Raw genomic sequence first — 21,960 nt, 5'->3', positions numbered from 1 at the left:
ATCAGGATTCTGGAACCTTGCTACTACTACTGCTGTTTTAGGCACAAAGACATTTCTGAAGCTGAACTTCAAAAAATGTGCATCAGAACATAAATATCCATGAGCAGGAGACCAAGGACAGAAACAAAATTACCTACAGAGCTAAATTCATAACAGAGCAATGTAAAGAAACCAGACTGCTGGGTTTCTGTCTGCCACTGGCTGCAAAAGTAAGGATGGGAGTCCACTCTGCTCATGGTATGTTCGAGGGCCAAAGACACAAACACCCTGTCCTGTGGATCCTGCTCTTTGGAAAACACCCAGGGCTCCAGTTTTGGGGTAATCTACCAGTTCATTTTATTGCAAAACAAATCTAAATACAGTTTTTCCACATCCCAGTAATGATTTAGAAACCCATGGAATAAAGTTCATATTTACTATTTTGTATGTGCAAAATATTGCCCCACAAATAATAACCAAGTGTCAATAGTAGGAGATTAAAATGCTCCTTGAGTACCTCAAGCTCCAAGTTTTCCAGAGCCTGACAGAATATAAAGTCCTTTCACACACTCAGCACATTCAGATGGTTTTAATGGTCCATCTAAATTAGAGATTTACAATAAAATAAAAATTAAATTTCTGTAAGATCCATTCAAAGAAGCATCTACTGGTTCAAAACCTACCCTAATTTTGATGCACAATAAGAACACTGAATCATTTGCAAAAGCTGCTCAATGCTGTTCAGATCCATGCAGAGCCCTGATAGAATACACTCTACATTAGGGTTAGAAATGCCTATCAAAATTCAGTTTGTCATTGCACTGCTGTTATTTGACAAAGGGAAATATGAGAAAAAAATATTTAATCAACAAATTGATTGATACGCTAACAAAAGCTGTTTAGTTGCATTTCTAACATAAACAGAGCAATCTCAACTTTTTATGATATAACTAATATGTCAGGCTTACATTTTTCTACACTAAGCTTAGATATAGACATTTCACCTTCTAATAATTTTTCTAAGGACTACATGGGTCAGAAATTAATGTTTATATTTTCTTACCTTGTATTGCTTCTCCACTGTCCCCATTTTCACTGAGATCTTGACTCTGTGTGTTTGAAATAATGTTTGTGTTTTCCACTAAGCATGGTGGTTTCTCTCTCAAAAGGGAAGGCTCCTTGGAAGCTGAAGTCCATGTAGCTTGACCTCTCATTTGATTTATTCTTGAACAAGAACTGAGAGCTAAAAAATTCAAGTATAGTGGAGTTTTCTCAGCTTTTTTATCTGAGGTTGGAAGATCAAAGGATGACCTTACACTTATGTTTACTAAATTTCCAGATGTTCTCATGGGTAAGGAGCATGGTTCTTTCAGGTGACCCTCAGCAAGCTTCATTCCTGGAACTGTTCCACTCAGTGAGTCTTTTTTCTCTTTTAACAATGTGTTATTTGTTGAAGCATTAATCTCCAGGGAATGTCCAGTTTTGATGGAGTGTATCTGAGTACCACTGCTAACATTTTTATGTGGAATCAGTTTATCTGTACATGCCCTGTCTGCTGGGGGGTTTTTGTGAGCAATTTCGAGACCATCAGCCTTTACTGGAGATTTGGCTTCAGCAATGGAAGTCCAGGTGTTTGTAGCATTCCCTGTTTCTTTAGCACTGCTTTGTTCAGGTTGATTGCTGTGCATGTCATCTGCATTTACTCCTCTCTCAGTTTTTGGGGGGCATAAATTAAAAGTACCTAACAGAGACTTATCTCTGCATTCTTTTGCAGCAGCATCATCAGCACTTGTGTTATCACAACAAACAGTTGGTGGATGTTGAGCATCAGTTGCCAGAACACCAGTGCTGTTCATGTTTCTGGCATTGTCATCATCTCTGCCTTCGGCATCTACGTGTGTCTGTTCCAGAGGAAGTTTATCTCTATGTAAACCACTCAGACTGAAGTTTTTTTCTGTTTTATGTAATCCACTGCCTACAGAATTGTCACTATTCAGCAAGCTGCATTTTTGGTATTCTGCTTGAGAATTCTCTTTAGTATGAGGTAGGATACCAGAACTTAAGTCCTTAGCTTGGTGGTTGTCTGTACCTCTGTCATGCAGAGCACTCTTCTCAGTGCAAAGAACAGCTTCAGACTCAGGTCTGGGTGCTTCAGGTGTAAGGACACTTTTGTTGTGCTGTCTGGTGCCTGAGTTTGCATCTGCCTTGGCACAAGTTGATTCACCTGCAGTACTGCACCGTTCTTCCTTGCTGGTGTCAGTCTCCTGACTTCTGTTTTTCCTGTCAGCACCTACAGTCTCAGCACTGCCCAAGAAGTCCTTCCTTGTTTGTGTGTGGTGTGCTGCCAAGGGCTCAGTGCTGTCCTGTGGCTTTTGATCTGAATCTGCATTGTTTTCATCTGGTAAGGTTCTGTGTGCTGTTCCTTCTGCCTCTCTGCATCCAGGGACATGCATTTCCCAGGTGTGTCCTTGGGTAATTAAATCAGTATCTGTGCAGAGGGTGTTCCTGGGAGAAGCCTCCCTTTGCTTTACTTCACAAGGGCTAGCAACATTAATTTCATCCTTAAAACTGTTCTCAAGAACTTGTGACCCTGTAGAGTGAGGGTATTCTCTAGTTAGTGACTGATAACCCAGAGCTTTATGTTTTACAGTTTAGAATTTCCAAAGTGGACTCAGGATTGGTATCAATAGTGATATTTTATATTACACACACAAGCCTGTCAAAAAGTTACTGAAGGTAAGTTCTGCACTATGGTCACTTGCAAAATATTTATGAACTGAGAGAGCAGAGAATATCTTAACATTCTGTAGATTTTAGGTATGACCATTTAATTCAGGATTTAAGCCCTCTCTTTTCATATACTATATCTGAAAACATTTATCCTTTCTTAACAAAACTACTTATCTCTATTATCCATGGAAGGTTATTACTTTGTTCTATCTTTAATTCCTCAATGCTTGAAGACTGGTCCCTGGTGTTTTTTACTTCAGTTTCTTCTTCATTTCCACAATTACCATATTTTCTTATTACAGACTGCATAAACTCATGTTCTTTCTGAATAGCCTGTCTTTCACTGACTTTTGAGTGTTCTTGACCACTCTAGCATAGGAAGGAACAAAAAATCATAGGTATTTTAGTAATTTACTATAGTCACTGATTAGGTAAAAAGTTCAGGACTGAGATTTAAAATTAATTTTACAATTCTGATGGAAAACAAAGACCTGAAACATAAAAAGTAAACAGAGGAAAAGAAAAAAGTAGAATAATACCCTAGAAGAGTAGGAAAGAATTCAGGTCCTGCTATATTACAGTGCACAAACTTAGACATTTGACAGAATTCCTCAGTGATGAATTTGAGCAGTACATGTGGTGGTTGGATTACTCCCTCTCTCTGCTGGCCCACTCAGTGACCTGCTCAGTGATTCCATGTGCAAAAATCCTGCAGGATTGCTGTTTACACCCAAACACATAAACAACATGCACACAAAACCAGCACATGCACATATAAACAACATTTTTTTTCTAGCAAAATGCCCAGGACTTTTAACTTCATTTCACAAGGCTTCTAAATTTACAATCCCTAACATTTAGTTCCTCATTCCCTCCCAAATAGCTTTTTAACTTTAATTTGAGTCAAATTCATCAAGAATAGAAGCCTGAAAGATTTGTCTACTTTAAAGTCTAAATCACTGCTCTACTACTGCATCTGTATTTGTGTTCAGTTTTGAAAGCTGCAGTCAATGAAGTTCTGTGGAAACTAGGGCCTGAATAGTGAAGAAAATAAAATCCCACCAAAATAAAAGCAAAAGGAGATGCATCCTTTATCATCATCAACTGTCTGGCAGCTGAAGACAGGAGCACGTGCTGGCTCTTGCCCTAAAGATAGGATATAAAAGAGGCAGATGTGGGAGGGAGCTTAGGCCATAAAAGATGTGGGAAAGAGCTGAAGACTCTTGGGTGGCTGGAGGTGTTGCAGAAGGAAGGCTGGGATGTGGGAGGGAGTTACAAGAGCTGTGCTTGGGCACTGGGTGTGTGGGGAGGACAGGGAATATTGCAGAGGGGAGGGAGGCAGGGCGGCAGCACTGCTAAAAAATGGGGCTGTTGCAGTGCTGGCAGAGTTGGGATGTAGAACACAAATCTGCTGGAAACAGTTTCCTGCAGGTCACAGGAACATCCTGAGGCTCCCAGCTTTGCTGTTTGGGGGAGGGAGGAGTCATGGTAAATAGAGGAGGGTCCTAAAATAATTTTCCTCCACCCTCAATTTGAAGTTTCAGTTGAAATTTCTTTCTCTTTTCCTCATGTTTTATCATTATTTTCCCTGTCACACTTGTAAATTGTATATATTGCACATTTTCTTGTCTAGGTTTTTAATTAAAATTGCTTCTTTCCTCTATACAGCCCTGGCATCACACTTTCAAGCTTTTGAATACAAATACTAGAAAATTCCTTTTTCTTTCCTGAAATCTATAATTATCTTACAATCTTTTGTTTCCAGGAGCTCTTTCTTCAGACAGAAACACCAAGCACCACTCTATAACTGTGTGCATTAGTCTTCTACAGAAGTAAGACAGCCACTGCAGTGGAACTTACCACATTTGTGGGTGTGGGCTGAGCTGGGGACTGCATCTGAAACAAACAGGATGAAGTGTTCATAGAAAGGCAGAAAGGTTTCATGTTTCCTTTCCAGGTGTTCAGATGGATCGAAGAAGCCTACTTTTCAATAAATTCAAATAGCTGTTCAGCCCTTCAAAAATAGGTCCAAGATGGACAACCTAAAATACCTAAATAACGAAACTTTTAAACTTGGATTTTAATTTTTTGCCTGTGATTTAGTAAAATCTAACTAAGAAACACATATATATCCCTAAATATCCTTTTCCCTCAAAGGACTATTTCATAGTATACAATTCAAACCCTTCTGAAAACCAGATCTCCCTGTACATACACCCCCAAAAGAATTACAGCAAGCCATTGGTGGGTGTAACCCTATTCTCTAATGGTACACAGCTGAATTACAAATTATATCAAACTAAATGTGAAGCATGGTAAGGTTAAACTAAATTGCAATCCAAGTCTGTAATGAGGTCTGACATTGTACCTTTCTTTTAAAAATGTCTTTTGTTTAATTACTATTCCAGAGGTGATCAGTGTGAAGAAGTTTAAGTACATTTTGAATTTCATGCCCCACAAATAACCACAGGGATTTCAGATTGCACTAGGTGTAAAAATAAGTATAAGCATATTTCCTTAGAACACTTGGAACCACAGTCAAGGTCTAAATCCAAGGCAACACCTTTCCCTTTTGTGTGTCACCAGAGGCTGACTCATTAGTGATACAAGGTGAAATTCCACAAATCAGGATAACCAATATGATCCGCTGCAGCTTCAGTTTCTTGGCACTCTTCCACTCAGTCCAACCTGCCCAGCTTTGGAAATCTAATGACTACAACACAAAGTGGTGTGGCAATTTGCCATAAGATAGTGTAAGATGTGTATTTGGAAGACATCTGACTTCTTTTGCATTTATGAGCATATGCTTTAAGCTTTTCTGCTTTCAAACTCATGGGGCTATCTTAGTAAGCACCAGTACTGTTTATCATGAATGCCTAATTACTTTGATTCTGCATCCTAAACAAAATCAATATTCCATTTCCATTCACGGAAACAGTGATTTTTAAGATACACAATTTGCATAATTCCTTGTAGAGTTCAGCTTTGGTACAAGGAGTAATCATTTCAAATCTCATTTCCCTTGCATTATTAAGCCCATACCACAGCCATGTTTATGCGTACGTTAGCTATAAACATACTTATGTATGTGCATTGAGAAGAAATGGATTTTACATTCTTCCAAATCCTAAAATATTTTCACTGCTTGTCATTTTACTGACCATTATGGACTAGTTCTAAAATAGTTATCTGTCTTTACAAACCCAGTGTCCTCCTATTTTCTTAACACTCCAAACAAGATAGTATACATGAAAAATGAAGACAGATCATTTGAAGATAGATCATTACTTGTTTGTAAAAATTAATGGAAAATACTCAACAGAACAACAGAACACACTCGATGCACAGAGAAGCTTTCTTATGGCTTCTGACTTTGCCCAATTTTTTCAATCCCACAGAAGACTGGAATACAAATTTGCAATCCAGTATGATCCTGGGATAACAGAGAGCTGCAGGGGATATAACAGAGGGATCTGTTTTATCTATATGTATAGCTGCAGGGATCATGGGATATAACAGAGCTGCTATGTGTTCTTCCTTTTGTTCCAAAAGCCCATCTTTGTGTGCTTCACCACTTGTTGACTTCCCATATGTGCCCTGCACCTAGAGCTGAACATAAATTTGGCTCAGCCAACAAACCAAGCTCAATTCTAGTTCAGCCTGCACTGCATAAAAGTCTTTTACCTCCTGCACTCACCACCTGATGAGCTTGCTGTGCCTTTGATGGCTCCTAAACATGCTATGTGACATAAAGGTTGGTGTTTCTTAAACTAAAACTGAAGCACTGAGATAACCTGAGTATGGATAAAAACAACCTTCTGATCTGTCCCGTGTATCAGATTTTAGAGAAGCTGAAATCAGTTCCTCTGAGTAGAGGTGGACCTACTTCCACACCTCCAGGGAACTAACATACATATGAAACCAATTGGATCTGCCCCAGTATTTGAGAAATACCCATGGAAAATATGTCTGTGAAATAGGGTTTAGTAAAGATAGGGGGCTTAAGATAACTGCTGTGTGTTAGGTAAAAATTTATTAATGAAGTAGTACCTCAGGTTTCCATGATATAAGCACCTCTCTTGATGAAAGGAGAACATGGAGAACATTCTCTGGGTACAGTAAGTTTCAGTGATACTTAGATACCATTATCATATAAATTTTTAGGCTGAGCCACGTCAAAGGAGAATCAGTGGACATGACAGACAAGATTAGAAAAACTGTCATATCTTCAGTTCTCTGGCATTTTTACAAGACACACTGCAGCTAGTAAAGACACTTACCTGCAGATTTTCCACTTGTTCAGAATGCTGATTTCCTGGAGGAGGATGATAATCTTCAAGATGTCTATGAAGTCCTTTAAGGGAATTCAGCTCATTTTTAATAGCGTGTATTTCTCTTCTCATGTTTTCCTCCTGTAATAATTACAGTACACAGAACACACAAACACTTTACTGCATGTTCAAATGGGTAAACCAGCATTTTTCAAAGGCATGAACAGTTTAGCAAATGAAACTTCATCCTCAAAAGAAAGTATGCTAAGGAATTTCTTTGTACAAAGTAATTGAGCTCTTTCATTCAACCAAAATTTTAACCAAATTTCCATTACAGATTATAGCTTTTATTAACTGGTTTGGGATTTTTTTTTCACCATTTACTACTTGTAGAAATACTCCAAAAAAGTGAGATTTGTATTTGTAGATTTCTTCCTTTTTGGCTCAAAGATAAATGAAATATTCAACATGCATTGTCTACCTACATTGTCAAGAAATCACAGCAGCAAATAATTTGCTTAGCCCTTTACTCAAGTATCCAATCCTCCTTCAGAAAATATGTAACAATTAAATTTTTGTATTTAGAACTAACTGAATGGTCCAAACTACAACTTGTAAAAAGAATCAAAGGGCAATTTCACAGAAATACTTTCACGTAATTTACAAAGATTTCTGGATTTCTGGACCAGTGTTAATTTTATCCTTGATTATTTAGTTTAGGAGACAAAATTTCTAGTTAGCCATAGCAGAAATATGAAAAGGAATAACAATTATCTTCTACAGAACAGATGCAAAGGTTCCTGAGAAATAAGCAGGGCGAATTCCCACGTCTGTAGAGGAAATTATGGTATAAAATTCTCCAAGGAATCAGGGAAATCAAATCTTCTCAGGGAACTGAGCATCAGAACAGTTCAGCTATTTTGTGGTCTCATGGTTGCAGTCATGCCCACAGGGGCTGCACTCAAAGGAGTGAGCCTTAGACAACAGGATTACAAAGACAACTTTGCATTATTTCCCTACAGCTTCCCTAGAAATCTGTCTACCAAATTCAAAACCTTTCTGGCAGCAAGTGCCAAGCACATAGAAATAAAAAAGACAGACTATTAAACAAATGCTGCTAAGAGTCTGGTTTCCACACATTAAGCAGAGCTTGTCTTATTGAAGTGGTATTAATCTTTCCTACATCCAAACATGCATTTATTATTGCAGACGATTTTTACAGCTACAATATTTTGCTACTTGTTTTGGATTAAACAATTGCCAAAGTATTCTTTAAAAGTAATGAGGTAATAGAAAGAATGTCAAATATAGAAGACAAACTATTGTTTAGGCATCCACAGAGGAGAATTCACTAGGGGGACATTGCAGACACACCTTTTCTTATCCCCTTTCGCCCTCAGTCCACACTGAAGAATTCCTTTCACATCAGAGCTGCAGGAAGAGCACTGACCTTTTAGAGCACAGAAGTCAACCTAAATCTACTTTGAAAAAATATTCATTTGTAGAAGTATCTGTATTACTGGAGAAGAAATGAGTTGTTTTTATTGCATTATTTCTATGGTATTTTCTTGGCTTTTAGGGATTACCTGAAATGCTTGACAACTATTCCAAAAAACTTTTAGTACTAAAGCATTTAATTTAATAAACCTACATCATTTTTCCAAGTTCTTAGTGCCTTCTCATGCTCATTCTGAAGATTAAGGAACTTTTCTTCATTTTCCTTTGCCTTCTCCCTTTGCAGCTCATTATCTCTTTCAAGGGCCTGCAATAAAATTAATTATCCAAAAAATAATCAATACCACATTAATGAATTTTGATGTGTTTTATGTTGCTTGGACCTTTGCTTCTAACATGCTGCAAGTGCCATACAGATCAGTGATAATGTGCTATCTCAACAATAATTTTCATAAATTAACAGAAAGGTGCTTATAGTTTAGCTAACAGGAAACAGGGGGAGGTTATGAAAAAAGAAATGGCTATAAAAGGGTATAAAAACACTTGCCATTATTCAGTTTCACTGCATAAGTTTTAATGTGCTGAAAAAAGTAATATAAAGTCCAGAGATGAGAGATATGAAATGTAGCATAATCCAGAGTCACTGTACTTAAAGAAAAAACTACTGCATACTCAAAGGAAAAAAATATTTTTATAATCAGTTTTTCTGTCCTAAATTGTTTATTAACCTCTCTTATAAACTATACAATCTTTAAATTCTAAAACATATCTACTGCAACATGAAGTATATATCTGATTATGCTTTAATTTATTTTTATTAGGTCACTGAAATAGGAGTGCATTGAAATAACAGTAATATTATGTTTTATACCACCATAACTGTACTTGCAACAGTTTTGGGTTAACTCTTTCAGCCTTCCTGTGCTAAATTAAAGGAGTCTTGTGTAAATCACAGCAACTTCACACACATATCAGGTACTCTTGGAGATTTTATCCTATCATAATTTTATAGGAAACAATATGGAAGATAATAGTCCCTGCATTCCATTACCTGCTAAATAGATGACACAAATATATTTGATAATGTAAGCATAACTTTAATGCATGAGCTGTATGACCAGCTACATATTTAGGATTCTGCTGAGCTTCTAAAGAAGTCCGCTTGAAAAATGTTATGGAGGCAATACTCCAAACTAATTCCTTTTTACTAAATCTTTTAACCAAAAATGAGTCCACTTTTTGATTCACTTAGCACCAATTTTAAAATGTTTATGTTAATTTAGCTATACTACTAATAAAATAATATTTTACAGGTACTAACACTAGGAAAATTCAAACTACCCAACTACCCTGCACTTTTGTACACATGGGAAAATTGTGCATAAGAATAAAATGAATCTTTGACAGATTATGTATATCCAAAAATGGGACAATTCAGCAATACATTGTCTGAATAATCCCACTCTGATGTAGCATCTTTCATCCAGTTGTATAAACCAGGAATCCAAGACCTCCTCTCTTTGATGAACCTGCTCTTAACTCCAAGGATGCTTTTACTTGCACCTGAAATGCAGCCTCCTCAGTGATGGATGATTATAGTTATTCACAGCATAGCTCTTAGGGCAAAATCTCTGATGTAGCAGATGTATGGAACTGATCACATGTTAAAGCCAGTTGTACACACAGGGGAATACCTGAATTCCTTGCATTCTCAAGTATGCATCTGTTTAAGAATATTTTTTTATAAGTTATATATTCAGCTCGCTATTTAAAAAAAAAAGCAAAAATGCAAAATAAGAAGCTAACATGGTATCATTCCTTGGAATATCATGGTAATGATTGCAAAAATGCAATATAAAGCTAATATTGTCTCATTTCTTGGAATATCATGGTAATTGTATCAAACTGAAAAACAAGTCTATTTACATCAATTTATCAGGTTTTTATTCATACATATAAGCATAACCAAGGCATGCCTTGTAACACCCGTTTCATCTAAAGTATTTATGCCTGAAGTTACCTTTGAGGACTGCACTGAAGTTTTGATGACCAGCAGTGGTTTGTGCTGTAGTTAGAACAATTGAAAACAGTAATACTTTCCCAATGTCTAATACAAACAGACCCAAAGCAGAGCAGGCTCTCATCAGAATTAGCATAATTGCAACCAGAAATCAATTTTTTGGCCTGCACAGGCTGCAAAAGAGAGACTTTTCCTCCATCCACACCTTAACAAGAACAAAACAAGCCATACTTGTACACATTTATGTGCAGTCTTCAAAGAGAAGATTCACTGTTACCATTTACTGTTTTAGCTGGAGCTTTAAGGCATACTATAAACTTTATCTGAGAGGGGAAACAATGGCTCAGAAATGCTATCAGAAAAAAGCACTTTAAAATACCCTTACTATTCAATAGTCCTGACACAAAGGACTAAAGGGTTCCTGTATTATGAAAGTCATCACCAGTAGGGTTATATATATTAATTATCTCCAGCCTCTGTTTTAATCTACAAAGCAATTCCAATTATCTTAAAAAATAAAAAGCACACCACCTTCTTTCTTTAACAAAAACCAGGATAATATGACTAGCAAGTAATCCAGTTTCACTGGACCCAATATACAAGTAACGGAAGCTACAGAAAAATCGTGCTACTTTAGGCAATTCTACAGCCAGAGGGCTGTTCAATTAATCTTTGTAAAATGTTGCTTTAATTCCTAGCGAGGTTTTAGCCACTTTCTGATGAAGAACATAGCTCACCTTCAACCTTGTTTCATCAAAATACAGAAATCCTATGTTTATATTGTGGCAGAAGGCAAAATATTCACACCCGTTGAGAGTAAAGTCTTAGGGGAAGTGAATAATTTCAGATTAGCATAGAAGCATTTATTTAGAAACAGAAGTATATATCCATACTGGAAGTTCAATTTGAAATTACTGAGCTCCTAGTTCAAAACCATGGCTTCAAAGAGTGGAACAGTTGTGGTTATGTCCAGGCAAACAGTAGGTAATAATTTTTAATAGACCTATCAATGGTTGTACCTGAATGATACATCTGATGGGAATGGATATGACATGCACTGACTGCTATTGAAATGTGGAATCTGAACTGTCCTGAGCTTTTACATGCTGAAAGAGTGTCCTAAAGTGACTTTATGATGCTTGTACCCCCAGTCATCTGTTCTGCTTACACTGGATATTAAGTTCTGCACCTTCAAGACTGGTTCTGAGAGCGAAGGGGGAGAGAAGCAGCATGCGGGTTGTCTGCAGAAATTGCACTTGCTCCCCTGCATCCTTCTCACCCACTTGCAACACTGGTTACTGAGAATTTCAGACTTTCTGTGCTGGCAGGCACTGACCCCCAAGAGAACCTGAGGCTGTGGAGAAGGCTTCCAAAATTGAGTGATAGAATTGGGATTATGGGTGTGGAGTTTGAATAGAAGTGTGTAATATCACATGGTGGAAAACTTAAGAGTTTAAGGTTTTAGAATATAACAATATATATAAAGCAAGATGGAGGTTTTAGGGTGGAGGCTGGTCCCTCTTCTTCACCTTCTTCTCCATGGGTTTGGGTGGGTTTGTGTAATTGGATAAAAAGTCTACATTGTGGGCCACAGGTGGTTGGTTATTGGGTTAAAAGTAACAATAATTTAGGTGTCATTTCTTAATTGGACAGTTTATCCTTAAAAGGCCTCGTAGAGAGGGAGATACAGCTCCATTTTACCTTGTTAGAGTGAAGTGCTGTAGAACTCAGGGTTTGTGAGAGTGTAGAATAAGAACTAATAAACATCTGAGTCCCAGTAAGAAATACCTTCTCACACATTTAATCCCGACCTTGGCAGAAAAAGGAAGCAAAGAATCCACACCCACTGTGTTGCCTGCAGCACAGACAGCAGAACAGAACTCTCCTTGGCTTTTAATCAGTTGGGTTTTTTAGTTAGCTGAGGCCAGTAGTTTTTGGAACTGTTCAGTTCAGTGACAGGAGGTCTATCGTCCAGGGCACCCCAAGCTACACTGTGGACACAAGACCTGACCCTGGAGAGACTGAGAAAAGCTGAAGACACACCCACAAAAAGGACTCTGAACTACAGAAAGACCTTCTGCATCTGCCATCTCTTCAAAACAATGAGAAGATTCACTGTTTAATATTACTCATTTTTTCATGTTTGTGAGTACTTTGCTTGTTAAATAAACCATTTTTTTCCACTTTTCTCACAGGAAATTTATGTCTCCTGAACTGGTGGGAGGAGAGGCCACTTAAAGTTGCTTCTAAAGGGACCACTTCAAAAGTTTCCTCCCAAAGTTTTCCCTAAACCAAGACAAAGAGGAACTGAGGAGTGCTGCAACTCCACACTCTCCAGCGTGGCTACTTCCCACCTCTAGCATAAATATGATGCCAGAAAACACAGCAAGAAAGGGCTAAAGATACTGCTCTTTCTTAGCCCTCTGCTTTAATAAAACTAAGGACAAGGTCCAGCTATGAATGAAGACCTGAAATTTGAAATGTTGCCCAGAAATGTGTACCTATATGAAAATTACAAGAAACAAAAGTCATAAAATAATTTGATTTCAGCATTTGAAAGCAACCCTGTTCTGGTTTGCCCTCTAGAAATGGCTGCTGAGAATGGCAACCATGATTTACTTTAGGGAGAGAAGAGGGAAAGCACAGCCTGTGCTTCAAGGCTCGTGCTGACAGTTAAGGAGCTGAGGGAGCAATGGAAGTGAGGTCAAAAGTTCTGAAAGGCACACAGATGTCTTTAACAGCCCTGGACTTAAAAAATACATAACAGATAGTAACAGCTTGTCTAATTGAGAAAAATCTGACCTGATAGTCTTCTTTCAGTGCTTTTAATTCACTTTCCAGTCTAACATTCATTTGGGTTATTCGCTGAAGCAGCTCCTGCACACACTGTAGAGAGCTGAGAATTTCCTTATTAATACAAACAGAATAAATATATTGAGTAAGATTTTGTTTCTGGAGTTAAAACATTAGATAATTTATGTCTTTTGTATTTTTTTTTTTAATTCTGTCAGTGTTTACAAATTCATGTCCGTAAAAAAAGGTACTCCAACCTCAACATTGGGGAAAACTTGTAGGGAGAAATCAGAACACCACCCATTTTTCTGACCTTTTACCTTGGAGAAGTTAACATTACTATAAACTATTATAACGTTCTTTTTCAGAAAATTTTCCTATAGTTAAAATGAAATCCACCCAATCTTTATACATTCTTCAGTGCAAATATGGATAAAATATCAAATCCAGCCCTACTGTGGTTTCTATTCAGAATAAACAGAATAAACAGAATAAATTTATCTTATTATATCACAGGTTAGAAAAATATGGCAAATCCAAAAGAAATTATTTCATAAATGGATCATGTTAGAGTAACAAGAAATTATTCTGTATCTCCCAAATTAAATCCTAATAGATGTGAACCACCACCCATTAGCTTTTCATCATATGGTGCAGCCATATCATATTTTACTGTCAGGGTCTGGACTTTGGTGTTACCTTCCCCAAGACTGTATTGTTACTTCATGAAGGGGACGTTGTAAAAAAAGAGACACCCAAAGTGAGCTGATTTGAGCTGATGAAGATGCCATGAGTGCTGCCATGAAGTGTGTTGCAGTCTGCTGGAAACTAAGCCATTTTTTATTGAACACTACAAAACACATTTCCAAGGTTTGAAAGACAGTGTGAATGACCCAGGCAAGGCAATCATCACCCCCTCAAGACCACTTCCAGAGTACTAAAAGAAGACATGCACAGAAAAACCCCTGAGTTTAAGGCAAAAAGGAATCTTAGATGTGCTCAGTTGCTTCAAAATACATTGAGAGAGGAACATATTATTAAAACAAAGTACTTTGATGTACTTGCAAAGTGCTTTCAAATTATTCTAGTTTTGGTTCTACTGGGTACAAAGATACAGCTATCTAATAAAAATAAAATCAATATTTTAGTGTACTCTCATTCCTTTTCCAGCATGTACAAATAGTATTTTTTTCACTGAAGCTTAATTTATTTTTAGTTCAATTTTACATCCAGAAGACTGAACTGCAGAGCTGTGGAATGGTTTGGCCAGTGTCATCCAACAGGTCAGTAGTAGAGTTGGCCACATCTTTTAAATCTAGGACAGTTTTCTCTCAAATAGACCAGCCTGCTTCTCTCCTAGACTTTAGTACAAATCAGCTGTAATACAGATGATATTTCTAGCCAAAGTCCAAGAACCACTGAAGCCAACACTTCAGTTAATCAAGGTGAATTATGAGTGCTCCACAACACAGAAATCCATGTCTCCAAACCCAAGCACATGGAGGAAACATGAAGCTCATCTCTCCATAAGAGCTCTCTCCAGACTACACCAAACCCCTCCATAAGTTCAAACTAACCTACCAAGCAAAACTTAGCAATTCACACAGAACAGGAGAGAGATGCAAACCAGAATCCTTCTCTTAGATAACACAGCAAATCTGCTCCACAAATTATGCTCCATTCATCTCCACAGAAATCCTTTTAGTGCATTCAGGGTTGGGAGAGTAATGAGGCCGGAGTAAGTCTCATTTTTTTCCATGTGTTTATTGGCAAGTATTTTTTAAAAGCAAGCTCAAAATGCAAGCAGGCTTTTATAAATTGGAAGAGTGCTGCTGGATGAGTGCTCTTTGGGTATGCCAGCAAGATATTGCTTTTGTCCCTCCCTGGCACCAAGGATGATACACTTCTCTGACCTGTTCCTTTTGTGAACTGCAGAGTGAAAGTTCTGCAACTGTTCAAGAAAAGGAAAAAAGCCAACCACCCTTTTCATGCTTAATGTTCTGTAAAGCAGTGCCTTATGTTATTACAGGGAACATTTTTTTTTTTTTTTTTTTTTTTTTTTTTTGCTACATTTGATAATTGACTCCATAGCCTTTTTTTAAAAAGGATTTTTTCTGGAATATACCAGAGTCAGCAAGAGAAGACACTCCTAACTCTGTTCAGGGCAGTAAAGGTATGGCTTAATAGTCTAAATGGAACATCATTTCCTTTGTGCACCATTGACACATTATTCCCATTTTACCTGGTTTCAATACCAGTGATGTTAGAATAAACTGCTGGTAACCAGAAAGCAGAACAGCCATGTTATTTACTGTTTATTTATACTGAACCCACTCGTAGGCAAGTGTTTCATGGGAATACCAAATTTCCCCCATGTGAATTCAAAGACAAAATGTAAGACTCGGAATGAAGTGTCAAACAATGGACTTTGTTCTGGTAATACTTCTTCTAAAAACTGAGCAGTAAGATACCACTTAGGCCAGTATTAAATATTTCTGAAGTGTAAACAAGTGAAATTAACTATTTTTTAGATTAGTATAATAAGAAACCTAAGTGTGAAATATAGCACCTGCATTCTTAAGTGATTTTAAAATAGTGAAGCTGTATTATCAACTCACCAGCTTTTCTTCTTTGATGTGTGTGTTTTCTTCTTGAACTTTTTCACTGACTGCTGTCTCCTTCAAAAAAGAAAAGGACACGAAGAACAGTAAAAGGCATTTAAAATTACTATTTTCTTTAACAATATTGTTTTAATGTGACATAGTGAATCATCAAGAGGTTATTTAAAGAAATGGAATTATTTTTTAATGTCTCCTTATCCATTTTTCACTATGAAATTACATTGATATTCATAGCACATTTATTTCCCTAGAAAAGGTTATAGTGGAAATAGTTTAATTATAATGTATATGCAATATAGTAGAAAGGAATCACTAATCTGTATCCCTCAGAGATCACTGCCAGGAGGTTTGCTGAACAAAGAACAGAAAATATTCACCAAACTTTAATTTGTTTGAAATCCAAAATACCATTCTGATTTTCTGTTGCAGTTCTTGAAACTGTTTTTCCTTCACTGCAAGATTGATGTTTTCTTCTCCCACCCTGTACTGAGAGGTGACCTTGGACCTTATCAAGTCTGTAGTTACTTTCTTCAGTTCCTTAACACAGGAAACACATATAAATAGTTCATCCAGCATAGGCATTGCAATTCAAAACAGAGACAAATCTTTTAAACTATCCTGGTCATGCCCCACTTTGAAACAATGTATGGGAAAAAACAGAATAAATTACAGGTACTGAAATGTGTAAGACTGACTTGCTAAACTTCAAACTTGTCACACGTGTCTAAAAGTTTATTTTCACAGGTAAAATGTTATTGTGCCAATTTTAATCTCTTTGAAGTATTTACTTAATCATTTTATTATTTCTACTTCCAAGAGGTATATTAGAAGTGGACACTGAGTTGGTATTAGTAAAACCAATGGGTTTTATGGGTTCTTTACCCATATATACAATAGGAATTACTATTGTAACTATGGTGTACGCTCTTGGGAATGAGGAGGAAAAAAAGGGAGAACGGTGATTATCTGGTAAAAACAGGAACTGGCTATAAATTTGGAGGATCTTTGCTCTTCCTGAAACATTAATTACTTAATCTCAAGAGAATGCTAAATTAATTTTATATTAGAAGCTTCTACAACATGATGCCTTTGATTTTATAATCTTTATCCTCTTTTAAATATCCTGCGGCTTTTTTTTTTTTTTTTGTATCTGTTTTGTAACCAGTATATTCAGAGCTCCTAGTGCAGCAAATAAACAGCAAACGCTTTGATCTCATTAAATTACAACTTATAGTTCCTGGAGCCATAAATATTGTGCCCTGCTCTCCCCCTCCCCTCCCATCCTGGTGCAAGGTAGTCTGGTTAATATCGCTCTCTCCTTGAGCACGCTGACGTTTACTCAGACAAATAGCAGAGGTTATGAATGCTGCTCACAGATAGCATCAAGAATTCTCCATGATGCCATAGTGGTGAACCAAGCATTCAGAATGGTCATAGTTTTATCTAACAACTAAGTTTGGTCTGTTTAACTTTTCTTCACAAAACTGGAATTTCGGTTATCACACACAGAATTATCACAGGCTGGTGGTTTAACTGTTCTGGACAAAATCATAGAACAGTACAAAAGAAGAAAAAAAAATTACATTGCAGCTGAAATTCACAAAGTTTTATGGAAAATACAAGTAGAGGTAGCACTTTTAAATAAATCATTTTTTTGCTAGAGGCTTTATTTCTCACGTATTTTAGCCATAAATTTAAAATGATCTAGCAAGTTCTAAGTGTAACTGCAGAATCAATTAGAGAACTGAAAGCCAGCAATGCTTTACAATTATTCTATTCTGAAAGCTATTTAGGTTTTCCCCATCTTTGGCAATACAGACATATCTACATATCTCAGCTGTACTGCTTTTACTAGAATGAACCATGCAATTTTACTAGAATGAACCATGCAAATGTTCCTGCTGTTAAGTGGCAGAAGGTGTCAGCAGCTCTAACTTTGTGCAAGTGCAAAGGTGCATGGTGACAGCCTCACAGAGAAGTAGATGAACAGGACAGAGAGCCCAGCTCACAGCCTGGGTGCCACAACAGCAGGTGCAAAAGCCTGCCACGGATCTGATGCCAGCTGTTTTCCAAGAGTCAGGCTTTATAGCGTGCAGAAAAAACTTATTTTGTCATGGGGAAAGCATGAGTCATGGCCTTGAGGCAGAAAAGGTGATTGTATTTTCTTCTTTGTAATGGCATCATCTGGAAGCAAATCCAAATCTGCTAATACAAAGCTGTAGGCAGGAAAAACCAAAACAAACAAACAACTAGAACGCAACACAAACTCCCAAAAAAATCTCCACAAATGAAATAACCAGAACTAATAGCAAAGTTTTACATGGTGAGTGAAATCACAAGGTTTGTAGCCGCAAAAAGAATTTAAAAAATAATTTTCTACCTAAATACATGTGTTTTCTTGTACCCTGAAATTAATTACAACGTAACCCCAAAGTTTTTGCTTTTTTTCTCTAGTAGCTTTCTCTCATTGTTAAAATCACAAGCAGTATCCAAAAATCTAGAAAGTATGATGAATGTGAAAAATAATTTTATCAGGTCTGGGGTGTGCTGAGAGAGAATGATAAGGCTTTAAACCCAGTCCCTTGAGCTGTTGCTAGCAGCCAATGCTTAGGGATATGGCTAAAATCACTTCATGCCAGTGTAAGTCAAGAGTGTCCCAAAATCCCAGTCCTGCTCCTTAAACCTGCTTTACTTCTCCCAGTTGGTATAAGGTAAAACTTCCACTTTTTTGGTTGGGGTGGTTTTTTTGGGTTTTGGGGTTTGTGGTTTTCAGTTGGGCTTGTTTTTTTTTTTCAATAAAATCTAGGTTTTTTCAATACAAAATATTAATTCCACTCTCCCTTGAGGCCACACAAATACATGTTCCAGCATAAAGAAATGGTGTGGGATTGGAAAAGCAGCCAGCACAGGCAGATGTAACCACTTCCCAGGACTGGTACCCTAAGAAAAGTTAACCTGTACTCAAAATTACACCCAAATCTGTTGGCTCTCTTCCCAGATTGCTGCAACCCTCTTGTACTCTTTTGGGTCTTGAGCAGCAGAGTTGTTTTTGAAGCAGCAGAATGACAGAAACTTTCTTCTTAGCCAGATATCAATGCAAGCATTTTCACAGTGGTTGAAAAGAATCCTACCACACTGAATATCAAAATGTTCAGATCCAAAAACAAATGTTACTGCCACAGTCCATTACATTACAATTTAGGAACAGGACTTGAAGCAGGCAATGTCAAGAGAAAAATACAACTTCTCTAAATAATATTTCTTTCCTGAAATCCCAGAAGAGGAAACCTGTGCAGAACAGACCTAAATTTCACTCAATTTTTCAGTTGTACATATTTAAGATCTTCATAACACACTTGCAATTTCATTAAAATTGGAGATTAGTTTATTTTTACCCATAAATGTTAAATAGCATTTACTAACTTCACATTCCCATTAAGAACAAATGTGTGAGATCATCCAGGTCTGAGTGAAAGTAATGGCTGTGATAAGAGCTGACAACCAAATTAAGATTTTAGTACCATGGATAGTCATTCCCATTCCAGCACTGAGGCTACAGAGGAAAGAAGTTTGAACCCAGAAGTTGTCAGAGCTGTTAGAGGTCAGAGAAATCTCCAAGGCAGATAAAACCAGCTTTAGAAGTTGTCCCAAATTGTGCTGTTGATATCATGACTTCTTTCAGCTATGTAGCAAGTGAAAACAGCCTGGTAATCCCTTTTCAAATCTCTTCTAAATATCCCAGTTCAGATTGTTCAGAAAAGAATGGTCAAATACTTAAAACTGGTAAGAAATTCAGAAATAAATACAATAAAGGCATTTCCTGCTGAACTGAGGAAGCTGGATTAAGTTTCAGTTGGCCCCCTATTTCTGCTTATCTAACAGTATTTTATTTAAAATTCATAACCCTTCATGACCTTAAGAATCAAGAGTAGAGCTGAAAAAAAGAGTGGATCAAATAATATGTTTGACTGCTGGAGTACATAAATCTCAAATTCTCTCTCTCACCTATGTTACTCACAAATTTCATAATGTAAAATTTTCTTAAACATTTCTGTTTTCTTACCTCTCAAATTCTTACCCTCAGAGAATGCTAAGTAATTAATTATTCTTGGTTTCTCACCAAAGAGACAAATCCAATTTACTGTGATGCTGTAATATTTCTAAAACTCCTCACTTTTTTATTTACATTATACTACAATAAAGATATGCTGCATTTTAGATGAAGTGTTTCTGTCACATGCTCTTGTTTCTATCTCATGCAAATTATTTCCCTTTTTTAAAGGAATTGCACAGTTGGGGTGTACACAATGCACAGACAAAGCTGTTCTCAGACCTTCAGAGTTATGATGATATCAGCTCCTAACAAACATGGCTTTCCTACAAAGGAAAGTTATCCCCACTGACACCTTCCAATATTTTTCTGTTTCTCTTCCATCCATCAAATAATCCAGATAACCATATACAGTTTTTATATATAACCTATCATTTGAATTATGTAGCTAAATAAACATTTTTTAATACTGTAAGACCTAACTGTGATATAGAAATTAATTTGAGAATTTTCCCAGTGTTCTGCTTCATTGTAACTGTGGATTTCAGCCTGCTTTTCTGATGGTAACAGTTCCAAAATCTTTGATCACTTCAAAATTTGATCTTTTTGACACTGAGGTTTGGTATATTACATTCTAGTATGGAAATAAAAAATCCAAATTGAATTCCTGGTTAATTTTTACTGCAGCAATATCTCCATGTAATAAATACGAAAAGTAAGTAAAGAACTAAAGAAGGTAAGAATGAAACAAATTTTTAAAAATCTCAAAATGTCTGTATTTCGAGATAAACTTAAAATCTGGCTTTTAGTGGAATCTTACTCCAAAGAACCTTAACAATAAGAGGCTACATGCTCTTAAGAAGAAAAGAAACAACAGTAGATTCAGGGAGAGTTTTCAAGTACTTTTGTACCTTCAAATCCCATTTTTCAGGCAAAGAAAGGTAAACAGGTAAACATCCATTTTTCAATCAATATAACCAAAATATAAAATGGTCATAGTCCCTTTTCCTCATGTACAAATTATCTTCTCCCCCTGCCCTTTTTTGTTTTCAAAATCATTCACAAATTTGGCAAAGATTCCATGGTAATTCAAAGCAATCATCTGGAAACTGGGGATTAACAATTAGGCCAAGAAGTTGAGATAGTCACGCTTTTGATCCCTACATAAAATCATTACAGAATCTAAAGGAGAAAAAAATTAAAAGGAGGAAAATAAAAAGATAAGGGGAAATAAAGAAGAGATGTGGTGTGGAAAGATGCTGAGTTTACAGAACAATTCTGACTTTTGAATGCCTATTTGTTTTTCTTGTCAGCTCTTAAGAAGCAGCTCAAAGTGAAAAGAATGTTATTCTTCCCACTATTACCTGTGTTCAAGAGAGCAAATCAAAAATGTACTCGGCAAAGAGGAGTTTCTGAATAGAGGCAGGAGAAAAGAGCTTAGTGACAACTTCCTTGTAAACCATAATCTGATGTCTCAGCTGCTTTGTCACAAAACCCTCCCACCTGAGGGATTCAGTTACACATTTTATCCTGTGTTCAAGCCACCAGCTCGCCTCCATGGCGACTGCTCCTCATGTTGTACCTCTGACCAAACTGAAAACACCACTGCTACCTTCCTCACTGGTGGAGAAGAGATGGCAGCATAGCATAGGAAGAACACAGGTTATTAATAATTAGCAGGAAACAAGGAGGATGCTGTAGAGGTAATTAAAACTTCACAAGTTACAGAAAATTCTCAGAGCTGCTCCAGTTTTAACTGAGGTGTCTGTGGAAGCTAATTTAGCCATTAGTTATAGAATGAAAAACAGTTCTGCTGCTTGTCCTCTACTTGTATTAATACATCAGCAGCTTTTGGAAGGCCCAAAGAATCACAGAATATTCTGAGTTGGAAGGGACCCAGGGATCATTCTCCATTCAGAAATGTGCACTGCACTTACTTCCTTCAGATTACTTATTTCAGTCTCTTGTCTTTTATTCACTGATGCTAGTTTCTTATTGTGCTGTATGGCTTCCTGCACTTTAAAAAAAAAGTTAAAGCTT

General features: G+C 36.8%; 1 protein-coding gene across 1 annotated transcript in view; it reads right to left on the bottom strand.

The window, feature by feature from the left end:
• CCDC73 (coiled-coil domain containing 73) overlaps nt 1–21,960 on the bottom strand; it is a 48,081-nt gene that overhangs the window by 4,603 nt on the left and 21,518 nt on the right. The window contains exons 8-16 of the mRNA XM_066552421.1: nt 21,858–21,937; nt 16,278–16,406; nt 15,867–15,926; nt 13,258–13,362; nt 8,632–8,742; nt 6,990–7,121; nt 4,570–4,605; nt 2,910–3,078; nt 1,043–2,569 (exon numbers count right to left, since the gene is read on the bottom strand). Coding sequence (XP_066408518.1) covers nt 1,043–2,569; nt 2,910–3,078; nt 4,570–4,605; nt 6,990–7,121; nt 8,632–8,742; nt 13,258–13,362; nt 15,867–15,926; nt 16,278–16,406; nt 21,858–21,937 — 2,349 coding nt within the window. The remainder of the gene's footprint in view (nt 1–1,042; nt 2,570–2,909; nt 3,079–4,569; nt 4,606–6,989; nt 7,122–8,631; nt 8,743–13,257; nt 13,363–15,866; nt 15,927–16,277; nt 16,407–21,857; nt 21,938–21,960) is intronic.

This window comes from Molothrus aeneus, chromosome 6, assembly GCF_037042795.1.
Source record: "Molothrus aeneus isolate 106 chromosome 6, BPBGC_Maene_1.0, whole genome shotgun sequence".
In the NCBI taxonomy this organism is placed as follows: domain Eukaryota; kingdom Metazoa; phylum Chordata; class Aves; order Passeriformes; family Icteridae; genus Molothrus; species Molothrus aeneus.
The sequence above is the reverse complement of the archived record's forward strand: the minus strand, read 5'-3'. Positions and strand labels throughout refer to the sequence as shown.